Source organism: Panthera pardus, unplaced genomic scaffold (assembly GCF_024362965.1).
Source record: "Panthera pardus isolate Hobbes unplaced genomic scaffold, ASM2436296v1 HiC_scaffold_7, whole genome shotgun sequence".
NCBI lineage: Eukaryota > Metazoa > Chordata > Mammalia > Carnivora > Felidae > Panthera > Panthera pardus.
The window spans coordinates 42,912,853-42,933,745 of record NW_026527002.1 but is presented as its reverse complement, the minus strand read 5'-3'; the positions used below and the strand labels follow the sequence as shown (position 1 = coordinate 42,933,745).

General features: G+C 36.3%; 1 protein-coding gene and 1 pseudogene across 6 annotated transcripts in view; both read right to left on the bottom strand.

The window, feature by feature from the left end:
• CPQ (carboxypeptidase Q) overlaps positions 1–20,893 on the bottom strand; it is a 545,816-nt gene that overhangs the window by 331,806 nt on the left and 193,117 nt on the right. For all 6 annotated transcript variants that reach the window (XM_053896083.1, XM_053896085.1, XM_053896084.1 and 3 more), the window contains exon 4: positions 5,331–5,538. In XM_053896083.1, the coding sequence (XP_053752058.1) occupies positions 5,331–5,538 (208 nt within the window). The remainder of the gene's footprint in view (positions 1–5,330; positions 5,539–20,893) is intronic.
• Positions 13,240–13,335, bottom strand: LOC128775380 (U2 spliceosomal RNA; annotated as a pseudogene).

The following is a 20,893-nucleotide window of genomic DNA, read 5'->3' as shown; positions in this document are numbered from 1 at the left end:
GTGCTCCTGTCACACATTTGTTGTGTCCACTGGGACAAGTCACTCTGGGATTTGATCTTCTCGTCTGAAAATCAGGGATTGGTATTAGATGCTAAGACCCCTACCTCTCCGTCTCTGTTTCTGTCCAAGACTACTTTAAGCGTTAGGATAACCTCTATTGATTTAATACAAAAATAAAACTTATTCATGGATGGCAACAAGTTTTCTATGAATTTTCCAATGCAAATTAGTTCCTTAATGAATGGGAAATAGACATAATATTGCTAATTTAGCACCTGGAAGTATCAGCTCAGAAGTCAAAATGCTCTTGTTCTCACTCTCGCATCCTCCTTCTCAACTATGGGTGGGCCTCAAAGGTACCATGGTTTCCTAGGAATAAAGCTGTCTGAGAGAAAGGAGTTCAGAGACCTAAGGTCAGAGCTTCTAGAAGACTGTTTTCTGCCCATGAAATGCACCTCCTCAGTGTGTTCAAGGTCTGCTGAATTCTCCACAATATTCCCTAACCACAGAAGAGCAGTTTCTGAGGAGGTCGAAGTGCAGAGAGAATTCTAGGCTTGGAGGAGCCAAAACATGCCACTGTGGGTTGTTTAGGAAGACGGTAGAAGTAATGTGTATAATAGCCCTAGTCTGCCATTTTCATATATCGAAACCCAATAAACTATCTGTATTACTGGCGTTTTTAAAAGCCTGTGGTTGGTTAATTCAGTACAGGCTTATGGCCCTACTATGCAATAGGGTTCTGTAAAGTATTAATGCTTCATCAATCACATATGTGCTTTTCTAGAGCGGAAAGTCACCACACCTTGTCCATGGTTCTTGGGCCAGATCAGAAGGATTCTTTATGTGTTAATTGTTTTTCTTTCATTAAGGTGCTGTGAACAAAAAATGAGACTTAAAGGGCTGTGCTGGGTGTTCGCACTGAAGAGGCACTTCTTCAAGCCATCCAGGATGTCTGACCTCAAAGCAGAATAATGGCTGCAATAAACCCTCTCCTTTTTAGAGATAATTCCATGGCAACTAATTTGCTCAGCATGTGTCAGAGACATGTTAGTCAACCTAAACCAGCACCATCAACATTTATATCACTGTCGCCATTACAGCAATCCCCCCTCATCCATCAGGAACACATTCCAAGATTCCCAGTGGATGCCTGAAGCCACAGACAGCATCGAATCCTATATATACTATATTTTTTCCTATACATACATACCTATGACAAAGTTTAACTTATAAATTAGGCACAGTAGGGTATTAACAACAGTAATAAATAGAGCAATTATAATAATATATTGTAATAAATGTTATGTGAATGTCTCTGTGTCCCTCTCAAAATATCTTATTGTACTATATTCACTCTTCTTGTGATGATGTACAATAATAAAATGCCTACGTGATGGGATGAAGTAAGGAGAATGACGCAGGCATGTGATGTAGCCCTAGGCTACTCGTGACCTTCTTATCATCTGCTTCTGACCTTGGCTGACCAAAGGTACCTGAAACTGTGGCCAGTGAAACTGCAGATAAGGTGGGGCTACTGTACTGATAATTAAATCACTGGCACTGAGTGATTTTAGGAAAGTTTGCCAGAGTTTAGGAGAGCTAGACTCCTTCACCAGTCAATGAAAAAAATAGGTCTTAGTTGGCATTTGAGTCTCCATTATAAATTTCCTTCCCCTCCTTCATTCTCATTTTCTGCTCATTTATGAACAGGACTACATAATTTCCTCTTACCTATAACTGCCTTCCTTTTAACCTGCCCAAATTCTTCCCTCTTTGTCTCTTTTCCTTTGTCTTCTGCTCACCTCTGATTACTCATAACTGAGTATTTATCTTTATCATAACCTTTATCTTATAGGAACAGGAGAGGGGGCCTGACAGCAGGGAAACACCATGTGGAGATCAGTGTTGTAAGATAGCTCTGAGCTACACTGCAAAAATACAGAAATAGAGGAGATATTAGAAGAAAAAAATCATGGGGGGAAGAGCAAGGGCCTAAATTAGGACGATCATTACAGTAAAGGCAAGACGGACAGATTTTTTTTTAATATGCAGAAAGTAGACTTAAAAGGATGTGGTACCAGGCTATAGATAAAGAGGAGACAATGAAAAATACTGTGACATTCTCTAAACGGGCTGACAGGTAAATATGGTTCCTTTCACAGAGATGAGAAACTAAGGCAAGTGATCAGGCATGAGGGAGTTGAGTTGTTCAGGTTTGGACATACAGAGCTGCATTTAGGAGTGATGTCCAATATGCCAATGGATAATCGGTGTTCTGAATGTGGCAGGAGAACTTCTAGATATTAAAGGATTAAGAAAATTCTCCAACCATTTTCTCCTTCATTTCCTCTTTTCATTTTACTGAAACAAAATATGTTTTCGAGAAGCTACTACATGCCAAGTCCTGAGATAGGCATTAGTGAAAAGCAAGGAAAAAAAAAAAAAAAAAAGTAAACATTGTGTCTGCTCAGGGCATTTGCAAGCTCTGGCGGGAAGATGACACCGTAACAATGATATCATAACAGCACACAGTGCCGGGATGAGGTGAAGGTTACCAAAGGAAGCTTCTTGGAAGAGATAGAATTTATCAGGGATAGACTGTGCTTACTCAGGTTCCTTAACTCACTGATGCCTGGGGGGGAATGATACATGCTTGCTGCTTCCCTTCACAGCCTGGGCATCCCCTGCGGTTTTGGGCAGAGTATAAGGCAGATTCCCACCCCCACCCCCCCAAAACAGTCACATGGACTTCACTACACTCATCCACATTCCTTCCGTGGAAGTAATAGCGTAACTTCTTTATGGAAGAGCTTCTGTTAATCTTCTACCTTGTATATCTTGGTAACAGTGTACTTATAACCCACTTCTCTGGAATCTACCCACCTAAAGAGTCTATCGCACAGAATTAAGAGATGGAGGCAACTTGATGGCGACCAGATTGCTTCATATTCAGGCTGGCCCAGCAATTCCACTCCTAGGCATTTACCCAAGGAGAAATGAAGACACGCGTACACGGAAAGACTATATAAGAATAGTCACATAAGTTTTACTCATAATAGTCAAAAACTAGAAACCACCCAAATGTGCAACAACTGCTGAATGGATAAACAAATTGTGGTATATCCATGCAATTAAATATCACTCAGGAGCAATAGAAATGCATGGACAATTGGTAAAACAATGTGGATAATCTCAAAAGCAGTATGCTGACTGAAAGAAGCCACAGAGGAAAGACTACAGATTCTGTGATTCCACTCCTTGGAAATTCCAGAGAAGAAAAAACTATAGTTCTCAAAAGCAGATCGGTGGTTACCATGGGGCAGGAGGAGATGGACAGCAAAGGGGCACAAGGCAGTGTTTGGAGCGATGAAAATATTCTATATTATGATTATTGCAGTGGTTACATTACTGCATACATTTTTCAAAGCTCACTGAATTGTAACTTAAATTTGGTAAATTCATGTAATTTTACTTCCATAAAGCTGATTTAAAAAAAAAATCATGCCAGACTGAGGAGTAGCCAGACTGAGCATTCCCAGCTCGAAGATGCCCAGAAACTCTTCTACTTTAATGATTTAACTCAGACCTTGATACCTCCTGGCTGTTTCAGACTAAGGGTCCCCATAACTCACTCAACTTGCCACCCAGGCTAGGGGCCAGAGTAGCCTGCTCGCCCAGACAACTGATCACAGATAATCCTAAACCCCTCCTGCCCTGTACTGACAGCCTTAAAAATGGCAACACTTTTTCCAGTAGATCCTGGAACTACTGACTGGGGAAAACACCTGGTAAGGTTACACATTAAGGGGTCTGACTACTTAGTAGCTGGAATATAGACTCTGGATTCTTCTGTTGTTACCAGTTCCCTAAAGGGCAAGGGACTTGTTTGTTTGCTTTTTCAATGTTTGAAACTAGAGTTTCTCTACAGCTATTTGACTCCCTGTGGTACCACCGAGATCTTGCTTTTCAATCATCCCTGTGGCTACAACCCCAAAGCTGATGCATGCCCGTGTCCTGGAAGTGATTTGGGAAGGAAGAAAACGGTCCCAAACATAAAACCAACCTTTACTGCAGCAAAACCCTTAAGTCTGGGAGAGGTCCTGAGTTAAGACATGTATGGAAGATTTGTTTCTCTATCACTATTCACTTTTTCCTTCATCCCATTGATCTCCTTAAGCAAAAATAAGTCTGAAATTCTGGAATCACTTCCTTTAAGTGCTACTTTAGAATTTCAGTAGCTATTAATAGAGGAAATTTATACCAGACACCTTATCAAAACTGGTTTGGTTTTGTTTTGTTTTTTCTTTTTGTACATTTGATGCCATATGAGGTAAACTTACATTCAATGAGTGCCATGTTGTGCCAAGCACTGTGCTGGCTATTTGACGTGCTAGGCTAATCGAGTTCTCATGATAATCCTGGTAAGTTACCTATACCATTCTGTCTTTGAGGGGAAGTTCTCTAAGACTCACAGAATAAGTAACTTGCCAAACTTATTTAACCTTCAGCTAGCATAGAGTATGGATCTGCCTCTAGTACTATTTGATTTTCAAATGTTGCAAGGAAAAATAAATACTTTTGGAAATTACTGCGGTCTAAGACTTGGTTTAGAGGTGCCTGGGTGGCTCAGTCAGTTAAACGTCTGACTCTTGATTTTGGCTCACAGTTCCTGAGTTCAAGCCCCACATCGGGCTCTGCACTGACAGTATGGAGCCTACTTGGGATTCTCTCTCTCTCTCTCTCTCTCTCTCTCTACTCCTCCCCCACTCACGCTCTCTTTCTCTCTCAAAATAAACAAATAGACTTAATTTTTTTTTAAATAAAATAAAATAAAACCTGGTTTAACATTTATAAGGTCCTAGGTTTCAGTCCTTTCCCAGCCACTTACTAGCTGTGTGGACATTAGGCACCTGAGCTACCTTCTACATTAGTTTCCTCACCTATAAAATGATGAAAATAAATCCAACTTTACTAAATTTTGAAAGAATCAAATAACATAATCCATACATACAATAGGCACAGTAACTATTAGCTATCGGTATGATCTCAAATACTAACCTGGCTCTAGTTGGAATAAACACAACACATATATACAAGTAGTGCCCTCAGCTATTCAGAGGCTGAGTTTCCACACCATGGATCCTATTCCACCCTTCAATATGTTGTAGAACTTTTGGTTGGAAAAAATATATACAAAGATCCTGCCATTAATGAGTTTATAAGGACCATCTCTGCAGATTCAGGTTCTCTCTTTCCCCAACCATCTCTAAAAACTGACACTTGACCATGAAACCCTACTCCAAGACAGCCCACCCATTTCCTTGACTCACCTGCTCTGGGTACTTGCTGCCAATGATCTCTGCTACAGTGTTGAAGGAATCAGCATCTGGATAGTTCTTTGCCCCCATCTTCAGCTGAATAACAATTCTGTTCCCACGAGAAGCCATTCTTGACATCATTTCTGCATCTTCCACTGTAATACAGGCTGTTGGGATTTTTGGCACACCATCTTGGTATTCCTGAATACCTGTGTGAGGACTTGAGAAAAAGAAGGCACCAGGTCATCTTAAAAGTAAAAACAGACCAAAAGTATTTTTTTAAGTGTCTGTATTTGACATTTGATTCTCACTGATTTCCATTTGCATATGAGAAATATGATGGGTGGGCAATACTGGATTATTTGCTTTTGAATATAATTTTTCCTTTTGGTAAAAAATAACTTAGAAACCTCAACTTTACAATCATCTCATTGAAAACATTACATGACATTTATTTTGATAATGTGATGATCCTTTAAAGTCGCAAGTTTCCTCAAATTCAAAAGAACATTAACAGTGCCTTCATGACCAAGAGGTGAGTGAATGCAAGTGTTCAAGGAGACCAAGAAAGCTCTCAAGTCCCTCAAGGCTGCAGACCAGAGGACCCACACATCTGGAGGAAAACTGCCCACACACATCCAGCTTTCTGGTCACTGACGGCTCTGGGCACGTTTTCTTCTCACTCATACACACAGAGACAGTAGGGCACCTTGCAAGAAAACTAGGACAATGGGACATGCTTGTGTGTCCATGAAGAAAAGTGCCGAATAAACCCTGCTCCCTGATGTTACTGCCACAAGAAAGAGACAACTATTACAATTTTGGCACTAAGAAAGAAATATTGCCCCTATGGTCAAGTTTTTCCTAATTTCCAGGTGCTTCTTAGATTACTAAAAACACTTGTAATTGATGTTTCTATTCATCTATTGTTGGTTCAACCTCTATACATGCTAATTGAGTTTATCAAACTCACTTTCTAAAATTGTTCTTTCAAACTGACCCTTTCCGCTCGTGAGGCACAACTCTAAACCCTCCCAAACCACAGCTCCCTCAGGACCAAGCAGGCACAGCTCCAAAGTGTGCACCACACCCTATCAGCGCATTCCCATCGTCTGGTAAAGCACAAGCTAACGGCCTCCCTTTTAAAAGTAATTTTTCTTTCCTTATTTCCATGTTTGTCTCAGGTTGTCTCAGATTTGCAGAAAAAGCCTTTCTCCTCCTCTCAGCCACAACACATTTCTCTCCTACAGAAGTGATTCCAACCTCCACATGCATAAGCACAATGTTCCAGTCTTATCACTGCTTTCTTGGTGTGACTGCATTGTTGTGACAATGTCAGATGACCATTTACTTCCTTAGAGAAAATGCATAGCAAAATGATTAAGAACAGAGATTTTGGAGCAAGACCATCCAGGTTCAAACCTGGGCTATGGCACTTATTGCTAATTGACCTTGAGCAAGTTATATATATTTGTTTCAGTGGCTTCATCTATAAATAAAAGTGATAATAATAATACATCCTTAATTCATAGAGTTATTTTGCAGATTCAGTGAATTTATACAAGTGAGTCAACTTGCCATGCATGAAACACAGCACTCAATAAATGCTAAATATTTATTTTGTTAACTTGTCTATTACATCATCCCTGTAGAGAGAGACTGTTTAATTTCAAATCCTTAGAACCATCTTAGCACTTCCTTTATGAACATTTCTTAAATGTTGACTGAAAATGTTAGTCTTCATCAAGAGAGGGACAAAGGACTTATAAACTCAAAAATTGTAATACAGAAATCCTGAATTGAATCCCTGACTCCTGGTTCAAGGTGGCCTTTGGGGTCACATAACCTAGGTAAAATCCTGGCTCTACCATTTTCTACCCACACGACATGAAGCAACTTAGATGACCTCTCTGTTTCTGAGTTTTCACATCTGTAAAGTGGAGAATAATATTAGTATTGACTCCATAAGATTGCTATGAAGACAAAAGATATAGTATATGTAAAGAACTTAAAACAGTGTTTGGCACATCGTAATTATTTAGTAAACATTAGCTATTATTATTTCTTCAGTGTTAATTTTTCCCATTGAGTTGACAGTGACTAATGACCAAAGGTACTTGGAAACACATAGGAAGACAATCTAAATATTTATTGTTTGGATTACCTTACATGATGTCTGGGATTCAACAAACTTTCCTGTTCTCAGACTTTCTTATTTAAGAAGTATAATACTTCACAACAGTCTTTTTTTTTAAGTTTTTATTTAAATTCCAGTTAGTTAACATACAGTGTAATATTGGTTTTAGGTATATAATACAGTGATTCAACACTTCCATACAACACCCAGTGCTCATCACAACAAGTACTTTCCTTAATCCCCATCACCTATTTAATCCCTCCCTCCACCTACCTCTTCCAGTAACCATCAAACCAAAGTTTGTTCTCTAGAGTTAAGAGTCTATTTCTTGATCCCCCCCCCCCGCTTCTCTCTCTCTCTCTCTCTCTCTCTCTCATCCTTGCTCATTTTTGTTTAAATTATATTTCTAAACAAATTTGTACCAGTAAGCTACAGGTAGGAGTTCTTAAAGTGGGGGACAGTAAGTTAGGCACGTACCTAACATGACTCCACTGAAGAAAATAGCACTGAAAGGCATCTTCCAACTATGGTTCTGAATTCAAAATATAAAAGCTTTATAATTTGTTTCTGCAATTAAGAACGTCCCCCAGTGGTGCAGTATCCAGCACTGTAGTATAGCAGAAGTAGGCAGAATAAAGACTCAACACTTTTATTTGGAGTACTGTACCTTTGCCATCAACTGTTCTATAGGGAAATGATCAGCATTAAACAATACCTTTCTGTCTCCATTTATAACCCTGCTTGCAATTTAACAATAGCAAAGGGTATACTATAAAGGAAGCCATAAAAACTCAAAACAATTACATTTAAAAATTAATACCAATTCTTTATAAACTATTCCAAAAACTATAAGATAAGGGAACATTTTTCAACTTGTTCTACAAGGTCACTATTACTGATATCAAAACCAGATAAAGGTATCAGAAGAAAAGAAAACTACAGACCAACATCTTTTATAAATATAAATGCAAAAAAAAAAAACAAAAAACCACCCAAAACTATCCAACAAAATGCAAACAAACTGACACCAGCAACAAATGAAAAGGATTATACATCATGGCCAAGAGAGATTTATCACAGAAATGCAAGGTTGGATTAACATCCAAAAATCAACGAATGTAATTTATCACATAATATAAAAGGACAACAACCACATGATCACCCCAACAGATGCTGAAAAAGCATTTGACAAAATCTAACACTCCTTCATGATTAAAAAAAAAAAAAAAAAAAAACAACTATAGTAGCAAGAGAGTGTGGTACTGGTATAAGGATAGGTAGATCAATAGAATAGAATTTAAAGTCCAAAAATAAACCTTTAAAAGAATGATCAATTCATTTTCAACAAAGGTGCCAAGACAATTCAGTGGATATAGAAAAATATTTTCAGAGAAACAGTGCTGGGGCCAACCAAATAACCACATGTAAGAGAATAAAGTTGTATTCACGTATCACAACATATACAAAAATTAATTAAAAAATTAATCACAGACCTAAATGTAGGAGCTAAAACTATAAAACTTCATGACCTTGGGTAAGTAATTGTTTCTTAGATACAATACCCAAATCACAAGCAACAAAAGAAAAAAATAGATAAATTGAATTATCAGAATTGTAAACTTCTGGATTTCAAAAGACACCAGCAAAAAGAGAAAAGACAACATAAAGAATGGGAGAAAAACTTCGCAAATCATATACCTGATAAGGCACTTGTATCTAAAATATCTAAAGACCTCTTAAGATCTCAAAAATAAAATGGCTATCCAATTAAAAAATGGGTAGAATATGAATAGACATTCTTCAAGTAAAGTATACAAACAGATTATAAGCATGTAACAAGATGCTTAATATCATTAGACAGCAGGAAAATGCAAATTAGAACCACTATGAAAAAAACCACTATGAAATGTCACTTCATACCCACTAGGATGGCTATGATCAAAAAGATAAAAACAAGTATTGGCAAGGATGTAGAAAAATTTGAATGCTTGTACATTGCTGATGGGAATGTAAAATGGTATAGCCACTTTGAAAAACAATTTGGCAGTCCCTTAAAAAGTGAAACATGTACTACTAGGTCTATATTCAAGAGAATTTATAATATATGTTCACACAAAGACTTGCACACAAACGTTCATAGCAGCATTATTAATAATAGTCAAAGGTAAAAAACAACTTTATGTCCATTAGCTCATGAACGGACAAACAAATTGTATGTCCACACAATGGAATCTTATTCAGTAATAAAAAATTATGTTTTATACATGATACAACATGGATGAAACTTGAAAACATTATCTTAAGTGAAAGAAGTAAAAAAAGACCACATACTGTAAAATTCTACTTATATGAAGTGTCTAGAATAGGTAAATTGGTAGAGGTAAAAAGTAAAATTTAGGTTGCCTAGAGCTGGTCAGGAGAGAGGAAAATGGGCAGTGAATGCTAGTAGGTATGGGGTTTCCTTTTGGGATGATGACAATATTCTAAAATTGGATAGTGATAGATGATTGTATAACTTTGTGAATATAGCTTAACTGATTTAGCCAGCTTGCTGGCTATGGATTTTGTGACTTCACAGCCTCCATAATCATGTAAGCCAATTCCTCATAATAAAACTATATGTGTGTGTGTGTGTGTGTGTGTGTGTGTGTGTGTGTATCCTATTGGTTCTCTTTTTCTTAAAGAAGACTGACTAAAACAGCCACAATGAGTCAAATTTCTTTTTATTTGTGTCCAAATATATTCCCAACATTTGCAAGACCAAAATAAATGGTGCACTGCATATTTAAAAATTATAAATATTAATATTAAACCTTTCTTTTCAAAAATATACAGCTTCAAATCAAATAAATAAATCCAAAATTAAAGTTACTGGAAGAAGCCATTATAAAGGATTCTGGGAAGATAGTGAAGTAAACCTGCCCTGTAAGAAATGCTCAAGGGAGTCCTAGAGGATGAAAGGACACTGGACAGTAACTTGAAGCCATATAAAGAAATAAAGATCTCAATAAAGAGAAATAAATGGGCAATTATAAAAGCTATTTTTAATTGTAACAACGGTTTGTAGCTTCATTTTTGTGTTTCCTAAATGATTTAAGAGACCAATACATTTAAAATAATCATTAGTTTATGTTTTGGGACACATAACATATTAAGATGTAATTTTGTGATATCAATGACCAAAAAGCATGGGGGTAGAGCTGAAAAGGAGCAGAGTTTTTAGATGTTATTGAAGTTAAGCTGGCATAAATTCAAATTAGAGTACTATAACTTTAGGATATTCAATGTAATCCCCATGGTAACCACAAAGAAATAGCTCTAGAATATAAACAAAAGCAAATGAAAAAGAAATGTAAATATTCCACTACAAAAAATCAGCTAAACACAAAAAAAAGACAGTAATGCAGCAAATGAGGGACAAAAAAAGAGCTGAAAGGCATAAAGGGAGCAAATAGCAAAATGAAAGAAATAAGACCCTGCTTAGCAATAATTACTTTAAATGTAAATAGATTAAAATCTCTAATCAAAAGACAGAGATTGGCAAATGGATTTTTTAATGATCCAACTATATGCAATCTAAAAGAGACTCACTTTACAGCTAAAGGCAGAAATATTTTGAAAATGAAAGGATGAAAAAAGATATTCCATGCAAATATTAACTAAAAAACAATAGGGGTGGCTATACTGATACCAGACAAAATGGACTTTAAATCAAAAAGTTTATAAGAGACAAAGAAGAACATTATATATATTAATAAAAGTGTCAATACAGCAAGAAGATATTCACAATTATAAACATTTATGTACCTAATGATAGACCATCAATATATATGAACCAAAACTGACAGAATTGAATGTAGAAATAGATTGTTCTAGAACAACAATTTGACACTTCAATATTCAATTCTCAATAGTGGATAGAGAAACCTGTGGCACATACCTGTTCTTAAACATTCTTCTCTTGGATAGTCCCTCAGCATGTACTCTCAGACTCTAGGGCTATAAAAGCAGGTCCTAAGGGAGATGGAGTTACAGAGATCCGGTCGCCTTGTACCCACCTAAAACACACTTCTGTCCACGAGTCCCCTTAATAAACCATTTCTAATCAAGCTGGACTTCTTTATTTTTTTCTTCACTTTTATGTCTCCTTCAGCCTTTAGAAGTCATTTCGTATATACCTCCTTTTCACAGAACAGCCAGACAGAAGATAAGTAAGGAAACAGAGGACTTAACACAATAAACCCACTAGATCTCACAGACCACTCTATCCAACAACAGCATACACAGTCTTCTCAAGGACATGGAATAGTTTCCAGGATAGACCACCTTAGGCCACAAACTGTGTCTCTACAGATTTAAAAAGATATGTATTGGGGCACCTGGGTGGCGCAGTTAAGTGTCTGACTCTTGGTTTCAGCTGAGTTCCAGCCCCGCATCAGGCGCTCTGCTGTCAGCACAGACCCCGCTTTGGATCCTATGTCCAGCCCCCCTCTCTGCCCCTCCTCTGCTTGTGCTCTCTCTGTCTGTCTCAAAATAAATAAATAAACTTTAAAATAATAATAAAATAGATCAATAAAAAGATATGTTTCATGCAAAGTATCTTCCCTGGTCACAACAGAATGAAGTTAGATAAAGAAGGTAAATGAAAAGTCACAAATTTGTGGAAATTAAACTGCACACTCCTAACCAGCCAATGGATCAAAGAAGAAATCATGAGGGAAATTATAAAATATTTAGAAACGAATGAAAACAAAACCACAACATACCAAAACATACAGAATGCAGCAAAGCACTGCTAAGAGAAGTTTATAGCAATAAATGCTTACATTAAAAAACAGGAAAGATCTCAAATCAATCAAACTTTACAACTTAAGTAACTAGAAATAGAAAAAGAAGAACAAACTAAACTCAAAGCTAGTGAAAGAAAGGAAACAAAGATTAGAGCAGAGATAAATGAAACAGAGAATAGAAAAGCAGCAGAGAAAATCAATGAAGCCAAAAGTGGTCCTTGGAAAAGATCAACAAAATTGAAAAACCTTTAGCTAGATGGACTAAAAAATAGAGAGAGAACAGTCACATTACTCAAGTCAGCAATAAAACTGGGGACATTTCTTACTGATTCCACAGAAATAAAGGATATAAGAGAGTATATGAAAAATTATATGCTAACAAACTGGAAAACCTAAATGAAATGGCCAAATTTCTAGGAACATGAAACCTATCAACTCGAAATCATAAAAAAATAGAAAATCTGAATACATCTTTAACTAGTAAGGAAACTGAATCAGTAATTAAAAATCTCCTAACAAGGAAAAGCCCTGGACATGATGGACTTTATACTCAATGGTGAAAAACTGAAAGATTTTCCTCTAAAATCAGGAACAAGGCAAGGATGCTAACTTTTGCAAATTCTATTCAACACAGTACTGAAAGTTCTTGTCAGAGAAATCATGCAAGAAAAAGAAGGCATCTAAATTAGAAAAGGAAAAATAAAATTACATGTGTTCACAGATGATGTGATCTATATGTAGAAAACAGTAAAGATTCCACACAAAAACCTGTTAGGACTAATAAGTGATTTCACCAAAGTAACAAGATACAAAGCCAACACATAAAAATCAGATGCATTTCTATACATGAACAACAAACAGTCTGAAAAGGAAATTACAAAAACAATTCCATTTACAATAATATCAAAAGACTAAAATACTTAGGAATTAACTTAACCAAGAAGGTGAATGACTTATACAATGAAAACTACAAAACACTGCTGAAAGCAATTAAAGAAAATACAAATAAACAAAAACAAATACATCTTCATGGATTAGAAGACTTATATTGTTACTACACTTGATCTTAGCCAAAAGGCCGAGAAGCAATAGAAGACTTATACTGTTAAGATGTCAATACTCCCCAAAGCACTCAACAGCTTCAATGCAATCCTTATCAAAATACCAAATATGTGCTTTGCAGAAATAGAAAAACCCATCCTGAAATCTATATGGCACCTCAATAGATCCTTAATAGCCAAAGTAATCTTGAAAGAGAAGAACAAATCTGGAAGACTCACACTTCCTAATTCCAAAACTTACTACAAAGCTACCACAAGCAAAATAGTGTTATACTTGCATAAACACAGACATATAGACCAATGGTATAGAATAGAGAGCCCAGAAACAAACCCTCAAATATATGGGGTTTTGACAGGTGCAAAGACCTTTCAATGGGGCAGACTTTTCAACAAATGGTGCTGGGAAAACTGGATATCCACATGCAAAAGAATGAAGTAGGACTCTTATTTAACATCATACAGAAAAATTAACTCAAAATGGATCAAAGATTTAAATAAAAGATCTAGAACTATAAAACTCCTAGAAGAAAAATATAGGACAAAAGCTTCATGACATTAGATTTGGCGTTGATTTCTTGGAAATGACATCAAAGGTAAAGGCAACAAAATAGACAAATTAGATTTCATGAATATTAGAAAATTTTGTGCATCAAAAGGCAATATCAACAGGTAAAAAGGCAATATACACAATGGGAGAAAATGCTTGCAAATCATAGCCCTGATAAGGAATTAACATTCAGAATAAATACAGAACTCCCAAAACTGAATGACAGAAACCAGACAACCCAATTCAACAGTGGAAAAGACTTCAATAGATATTTCAACAAAGAAAATATACAAGTGGTCAATAAGCCCATGAGAAGATGCTCAACATCACTAATCATTAGGGAAATGCAAATCAAAACTAATGAGATACCACCTCACACCTATTAGGAAAACAGAAAATAACAAGTGTTGGTGAGAAGGTAGAAAAATTAGAGCCCTGGTGTGCTATAATGGAGAATGTAAAATGGACACACTTAGGAAAATAGTATGGTGGTTCCTTAAAAAATAAAGAATAACCATATGATCTGGCAATTCCACTTCTGGACTTATACCCAAAATAATTAAAAGCATGGTCTCAAGGATGTATTTGTACACCCATGTTCATAACAGCATTATTCACAATAGCTGAAATGTGGAAGTTACCCCAGTGTTCATCAATAGACAAATGGATAAAAAAAATGTGGTATATACATGCAATGGAATATTATTCAGCCTTAAAAAAGGAAGGAAATTCTTGGGGCGCCTGGGTGGCTTGGTTGGTTAAGCGTCCGACTTCGGCTCAGGTCATGATCTCACGGTCCGTGAGTTCGAGCCCCACATCGGGCTCTGTGCTGACAGCTCAGAGCCTGGAGCCTGTTTCAGATTCTGTGTCTCCCTCTCTCTCTGCCCCTCCCCTGTTCATGCTCTGTCTCTGTCTCAAAGATAAATAAACGTTAGAAAAAAATTTAAAAAAAAAAGGAAGGAAATTCTGACATATGCTACAACATGAAACATTGAGGGCATTATGCTAAGTGAAATAAGGCAGTCACAAAAGATACATACCATATTCCATGCTGATGGTACTGTTAGTTTAATATTTCTAGAATGTGATCTCCCAATATGTAGCAAGAACTATAAAAATTCTTACTTTGTTTCTTCTGCTTTGGAGAACAAACTCATTGGCAGTATTATAAAATAAGAAAAAAATTTTATATTAAGATGTTCCCTGCATCTCTGTGTATAAATGTGAAAATCTAGAAACAATCCATTAGAGGTAGCAAGAATATGAAAGACTGGTATGGAAAGTAAATGGCCAAAATCAGTATCTGGAAACATGTAGATGAAATAATGTTAAGTTAAAATAAAAGAACTGAAGACAGAATGCACATGATAAAAAAATTGAACATGAATCTGAGTGATATAAATTAAGTTAATATCCACTTGACTGAGAAACTACACTCATCCTGTTAGATTGTAATCGTGAACTGCAACATTACCAATAAACAGAATTAAATTCTTAAAAATGTATGCCACAGTCTGTAAAATAACCTGGAAGCAAAGCCTGAAGCTATCACAGTAGCATTTTGAATCCTTGACATACTAGGTCACAGGCATTTGAGCACCTGTGGCAAATTAACAGCAAAATATCTGTTGAAATTTTCTTTTCTTCCACCATCAATTACATGAAATGCTTGCAGCTGAATCCTTCTGCAGTGCTGGTCCATCAATGTGCCATCCAGGCAGAATTACAAAGCTAATATTTTCTTGATGTCAATCGTGTTTGTGTTCAAGGACTCTTCCTGTGCACCTGGTAGTGTTTTAACTGTTTATTCACATTTGCGTACATCTTCTCAGCCTCTGAGGCAATAGGTACCTTTTAGTCTTCTAATCTTCAGAAAAGTTGTATAAGCTCTCTTTCCCACAATGATATAGAGGGGCACAGAATTAATTCAGAAAACACTGCTGGCACAGATAGGAAATCAGCACTCAGTTACTTCAAAGGAAGAAAATCGTGTCTACAAACAGCATCTGTGCATCATTATCAGTAAATTTGCTTAAATAATACATTTCCATAAAGTAAAAATGGATGTCCTGCCCTTTGATTTAAAATTTTCTTCCCCTTGGCCTTTTTTAAGCTTTATTTTGGTATTATTCCCCCCCCCCTTATTTTTAGGCACCACAAAAAGGCTTTTACTTAAGTAGTGGAACCTCAATGCCTACAGAATTAAGGAATAGTGATATTTTTATTCCAAGGGCCCCTAAAACATAAACCTTTCCATCAAAATCACAACATACCATAGAGAGAAGTTAAACTCTCTGACAGAGAAGTCCGTGGCACATTCCCCACCTCCCCCCCCCCCCCCCCCCGCTCCAAATTAATGATAATACCAGCCAGCACTTACTGAGCATACACTACAGGGCTGGTCATGTTCCGGGTGTTTGACATGCATTAATTCATTTACCAGTCACTACAACCCTATGAAGTAAGCACTCAAGGCCCCCACCTTAGAGTTAAGGAAATTGAAGTACAGAGAGGATAAGCCATGGTCTCATGGCTAGAGGCTGACAAAGCCAGAATTGAACTCTGGCAGTCTGTCTTCTTAACTCATAGAGAATCTATATTATGTTGTCACTTACCACTCTAATAAAAATAATAACGATTTTGATGATATTGGTAGTGGTAATGTTGATGATTACTGTCAACAGAAATAAAGACATTACTATCTATTGAATATTTAGGACATACTGAGCTAAGCAACTTCATACATTACCTTATTTAATCTGCAAATCAATTCTGAGATAGGTGCCCATATACCCATTCCTGAAGGGAACTGACAAACGCAGGGTTCATGAATGGCTCAAGTGCTCTGGGCAAGGAAGAGTGAATGTTGAGACTAAGATTTTCTTTCCAGATTCAAGGGAACCTATTCAAGCCACATAGAACCTCTTAATCTTTATATTCCTTCTAATGGCCAGACTGAAAAAATGATATATTGTGATGGAAAGCACTGCACTGTGCCTGACAGATAACTTGTGGCTTATAAATGGTACTTATGATCATCACCACCCATATTTACATATGCTTCTATACTAGAGTATTACAGAGCATTGTATCTATTTATATATTTTAATCTATTACTCATCCTTTACCTATCCTAGACCACCAACTCTATGAAAACAAAGACATTATCTTTTTCTTTTGCTTTTACGTACCCAGTGTTATAGCACAATTTTTAGTCCAGAATATGTACTCCGAACACATTGAGTTTTATAACCTATGGCCTCTGACATCAACTTTCTCCCATCATACTATTATCTCCAGGGACTTTATTTCTAGTTTTTTCCAAACTTTACTATTTCTTGATCATGTATTATGTATCAGAATCACATGGAGGTTTTGATAAAGCACAGATCATTGTATCTAACATCCAGAATTTCTGATTCAGGAGTTGCAGAGTGGGGCCAAGTAATATGCGTTTCTAACAAATTCCCAGGTGATGCAGATGTTGTTGGTCCCAGTGTTAGAGAGTTCAAGCCTTCACCAGAAGAGTGTATTCAAAAGTAGGTGCTTGCCAATGGAAAAAGTGTATTCTAGACAGATTATTCATTGCTAAAGACCTATGACAAATATATAACAGGTATGTACTATCTGTAAGGCATGAATACAGGTTCTGTGAAAGAATCACCCCTGCTCTCAAGGAAGCGAGATTATTTGGGATGATAGTCTTCTCATGAAGAGTTGACTACAGAGTTATGGACTTAATGAATATAGTAACAGACCTACCCAAGTCCACATAACAAAAGGAGTGTTAGCTCTCCAAAGCTATCACTGCAGGAGGCTGCACAGTTATTGCAGTAATTGCCCATTGCTCTAAATATTTTTGGAACTTTTCCCTCTAAAATTGCCTTCAGAACATTTTGGCAGCCTTCCAAATGGTCAAAATGGAGGTAAAATTAGGTACTTTAAAATTAGAATTGATTTTTGGAGACAGCCAAAATATGAACAAAAGAACAAATGATGTAGAATCCAAAACCAAGATATAAAAGACTAAAATAACTTTTTAAAAATTTATTTATTTAAATTCAAGTTAAATAAATATGTAAGTAAACATACAGTGTAGTATTGGTTTCAGGGGTAGAACCCAGTGATTCATCACTTACATACAACAGCCAGTGCTCATCCCAACAAGTGCCCTCCTTACGTCCATCACCCATTTAGCCCATCCCTTGACCCACCTCCCTACCTCCCTTCCAGCAACCCTCAGTTTATTGTCTGTACTTAAGAGTCTCTTATGGTTTGCCTCCCTCTGTTTTTATCTTGGTTTTCCTTCCTTTCTCCTATGTCTGGCTGCTTTGTTTCTTAGATTCCACATAGGAGTGAAATCGTATGATATTTGTCTCTCTGACTTACTTATTTCACTTAGCATAATACACCCTAATTCCATACATATTGTTGCAAATGGCAAGATTTCATTCATTTTGATCACCGAGTAATATTCCATTGTATATAAATACCACATCTTCTTTATCAATTCACATTTGGGCTCTTTCCATAATTTGGCTATTGTTGATAGCGCTACTATGAACACTGGGGTGCATGTGGCCTTTTGAAACATCACACTAGTATCCTTTGAGTAAATACCTAGTTGTGCAATTGCTGGGTCATAGGGTAATTCTATTTATAATTTTTTGAGGAACCTCTATATTGTTCTCCAGAGCGGTTGCACCAGTTTCCATTCCCACCAACAGGGCAAAAGGGTTCCCATTTCTTTGCATCCTCACCAACATCTGTTGTTTCCTGAGTTGTTAATTTTAGCCATTCTGACAGGTGTGAGGTGGTATCTCATTTTGGTTTTGATTTGTATTTCTCTGATGATGAGTAATGTTACCATCTTTTCATGTGTCTGTTAGCCATCTGGGTGTCTTCTTTAGTAAAGTATCTATTCATGTCTTCTGCACATTTCTTCACTGGATTATTATTATTTGGGGGGTGGTGAGTTTGATAACCTCTTTATAGACTTTGGATAATAACCCGTTATTAGATATGTTATTTGCAAATATCTTCTCTCATTCCGTTGGTTGCTTTTTAGTTTTGTTGATTGTTTCCTTCACTGTATAGAAGCTTTTTTTCTTGATGAGGTCCCAAGAGTTCATTTTTGCTTTTATTTCCCTTGCCTTGGGAGACATGTCTAGTAAGAAATTGCTGTGGTCAAGGTCAAAGAGGTTACTGCCTGTTTTCTCCTCTAGGATTTTGATGGTTTCCTGTTTCATATTTAGGTCTTTCATCCATTTTGAATTTATTTTTGTGTATGGTGTAAGAAAGTGGTCTAGTTTCATTCTTCTTCATGTCACTGCCCAGTTTTCCCAGCACCGTTTGCTGAAGAGACTGTCTTTTTTCCACTGGATACTCTTTCCTGCTTTGTTGAAAACTAGTTGGCTGGGAAATGACTGTTAAATGTGTAGCTTTATCAATTGGCTTTAAAGACAATCTCAAAAAAGAAGTATCAGAGATGTTTACATCAATGACACCTGTGTTAGAAAATGTGTTTAGACTTAGAAGGTACTTACACAGTAATGTTGATTAGATGTATGTGGTCTAGCATATTTGTTTAAAATGATTTATTCTAATAGTAACTCTTTTTAAAAATAGGAGCAGCCTAAAAGCTCAATAAGGAAATTGTGGAATAAATTATGTTCTTCAATTTCAGTGGAGTATTTGTAGCCATTAAAATGTTAATTATGAAATCTATAAAACAATATGAAATTTTTGACAATATAGAGAAAATGACAAATTCTTTGTAAACTATGACAAGCAATATAAAGTTATATGCACAAAGAAAAGAAAGAAATACAGGATCACAGAAATAAGTTTAGATGGCAGGAGAAATGACAGTATTTTTTCTCTTTTGAATTTTCTTCTCTTTATACAACTATAAAGTTTGGACTTTAAAAAGCCTTTATCTTAAAGATGCTATTGATATTTGTCAGAGCAACAGAAAAATATGGGCAAGCCTAATCAATCATAAATATTGTGAGAATGAAGTATGAATGCTTATATTTGTATGTGATATGAGTTATCAAATATGCCTGAAGTCAGCTAAAGACACACTTTGAAAATAGATGGGTAGGGGGAAATATTCCCAATTGTTTGAGAATCTGAGGGTGCATATCATGATCTGGCACATAATTCATGAAAATGAAGGTGAGTGTGGGTCCACTTGATGACTGACTACAAGGTCTAAGCCAGATTCCCCAGATTCATTTAAATATGATCAGTGCATCAGCCAAGATAGGTAAAATTATACTATGATAACAAACAGCCCCTATGATTCCATTCCTTAAATAACACGTTTTTTTATTTCAGCTTCTTTGAGATATAATTGACAAATGTGAAAGTATTCTCTTCATCTAGTTAATTAACACATCCATTCCCTCACATACTCATCATTTTTTTGTTTTGGTTTTGGTTGGTTTGGTGAGAACATTTAAATTCTTCTCTCTTCACAAATTCTAATTATACATTATTCCCTTATTGCCTGCAAAGATTCTGCTGAAAAGTCTGCTGATAGTCTTATTGGTGTTGCCTTATACATAACAAGCTGTTTTTTTCTTGACTTTAACTTTTGATATATTAATTATAATGTATCCCATTGTGGGTCTCTTTGGATTCTTATTCTACAGAGCAACTCTCTGGGCTTCCTGGATCCAAATGTCCATTTCCTTCCTCTGGTTAGGGAATTTTCAGCCATTATTTCTTTGAATAAGCTTTATGCACCTTTCTCTCTTTCTTCTGCATCTGGGACCTCTATAATGAGAATACTGGTCCTCTTGATAGTATCCCATAAGTCCTTTAAGCCATCTTAAGTCTTTTTCATTCACTTTTTTTTTTTTTGCATCTCTGACTGAATGAATTCCACTACCATGTCTTCAAGTTCCCTGACCCTTTTTTCTGCTTGACCTATCTGATATTAAACTTCTCTTTAAAATTTTCAGTGCAGTTATTCTACCTTCTGTATCTGTGACTTCTGTTTGGTATTTTCTTATATTCTCTATCTTTGTGTT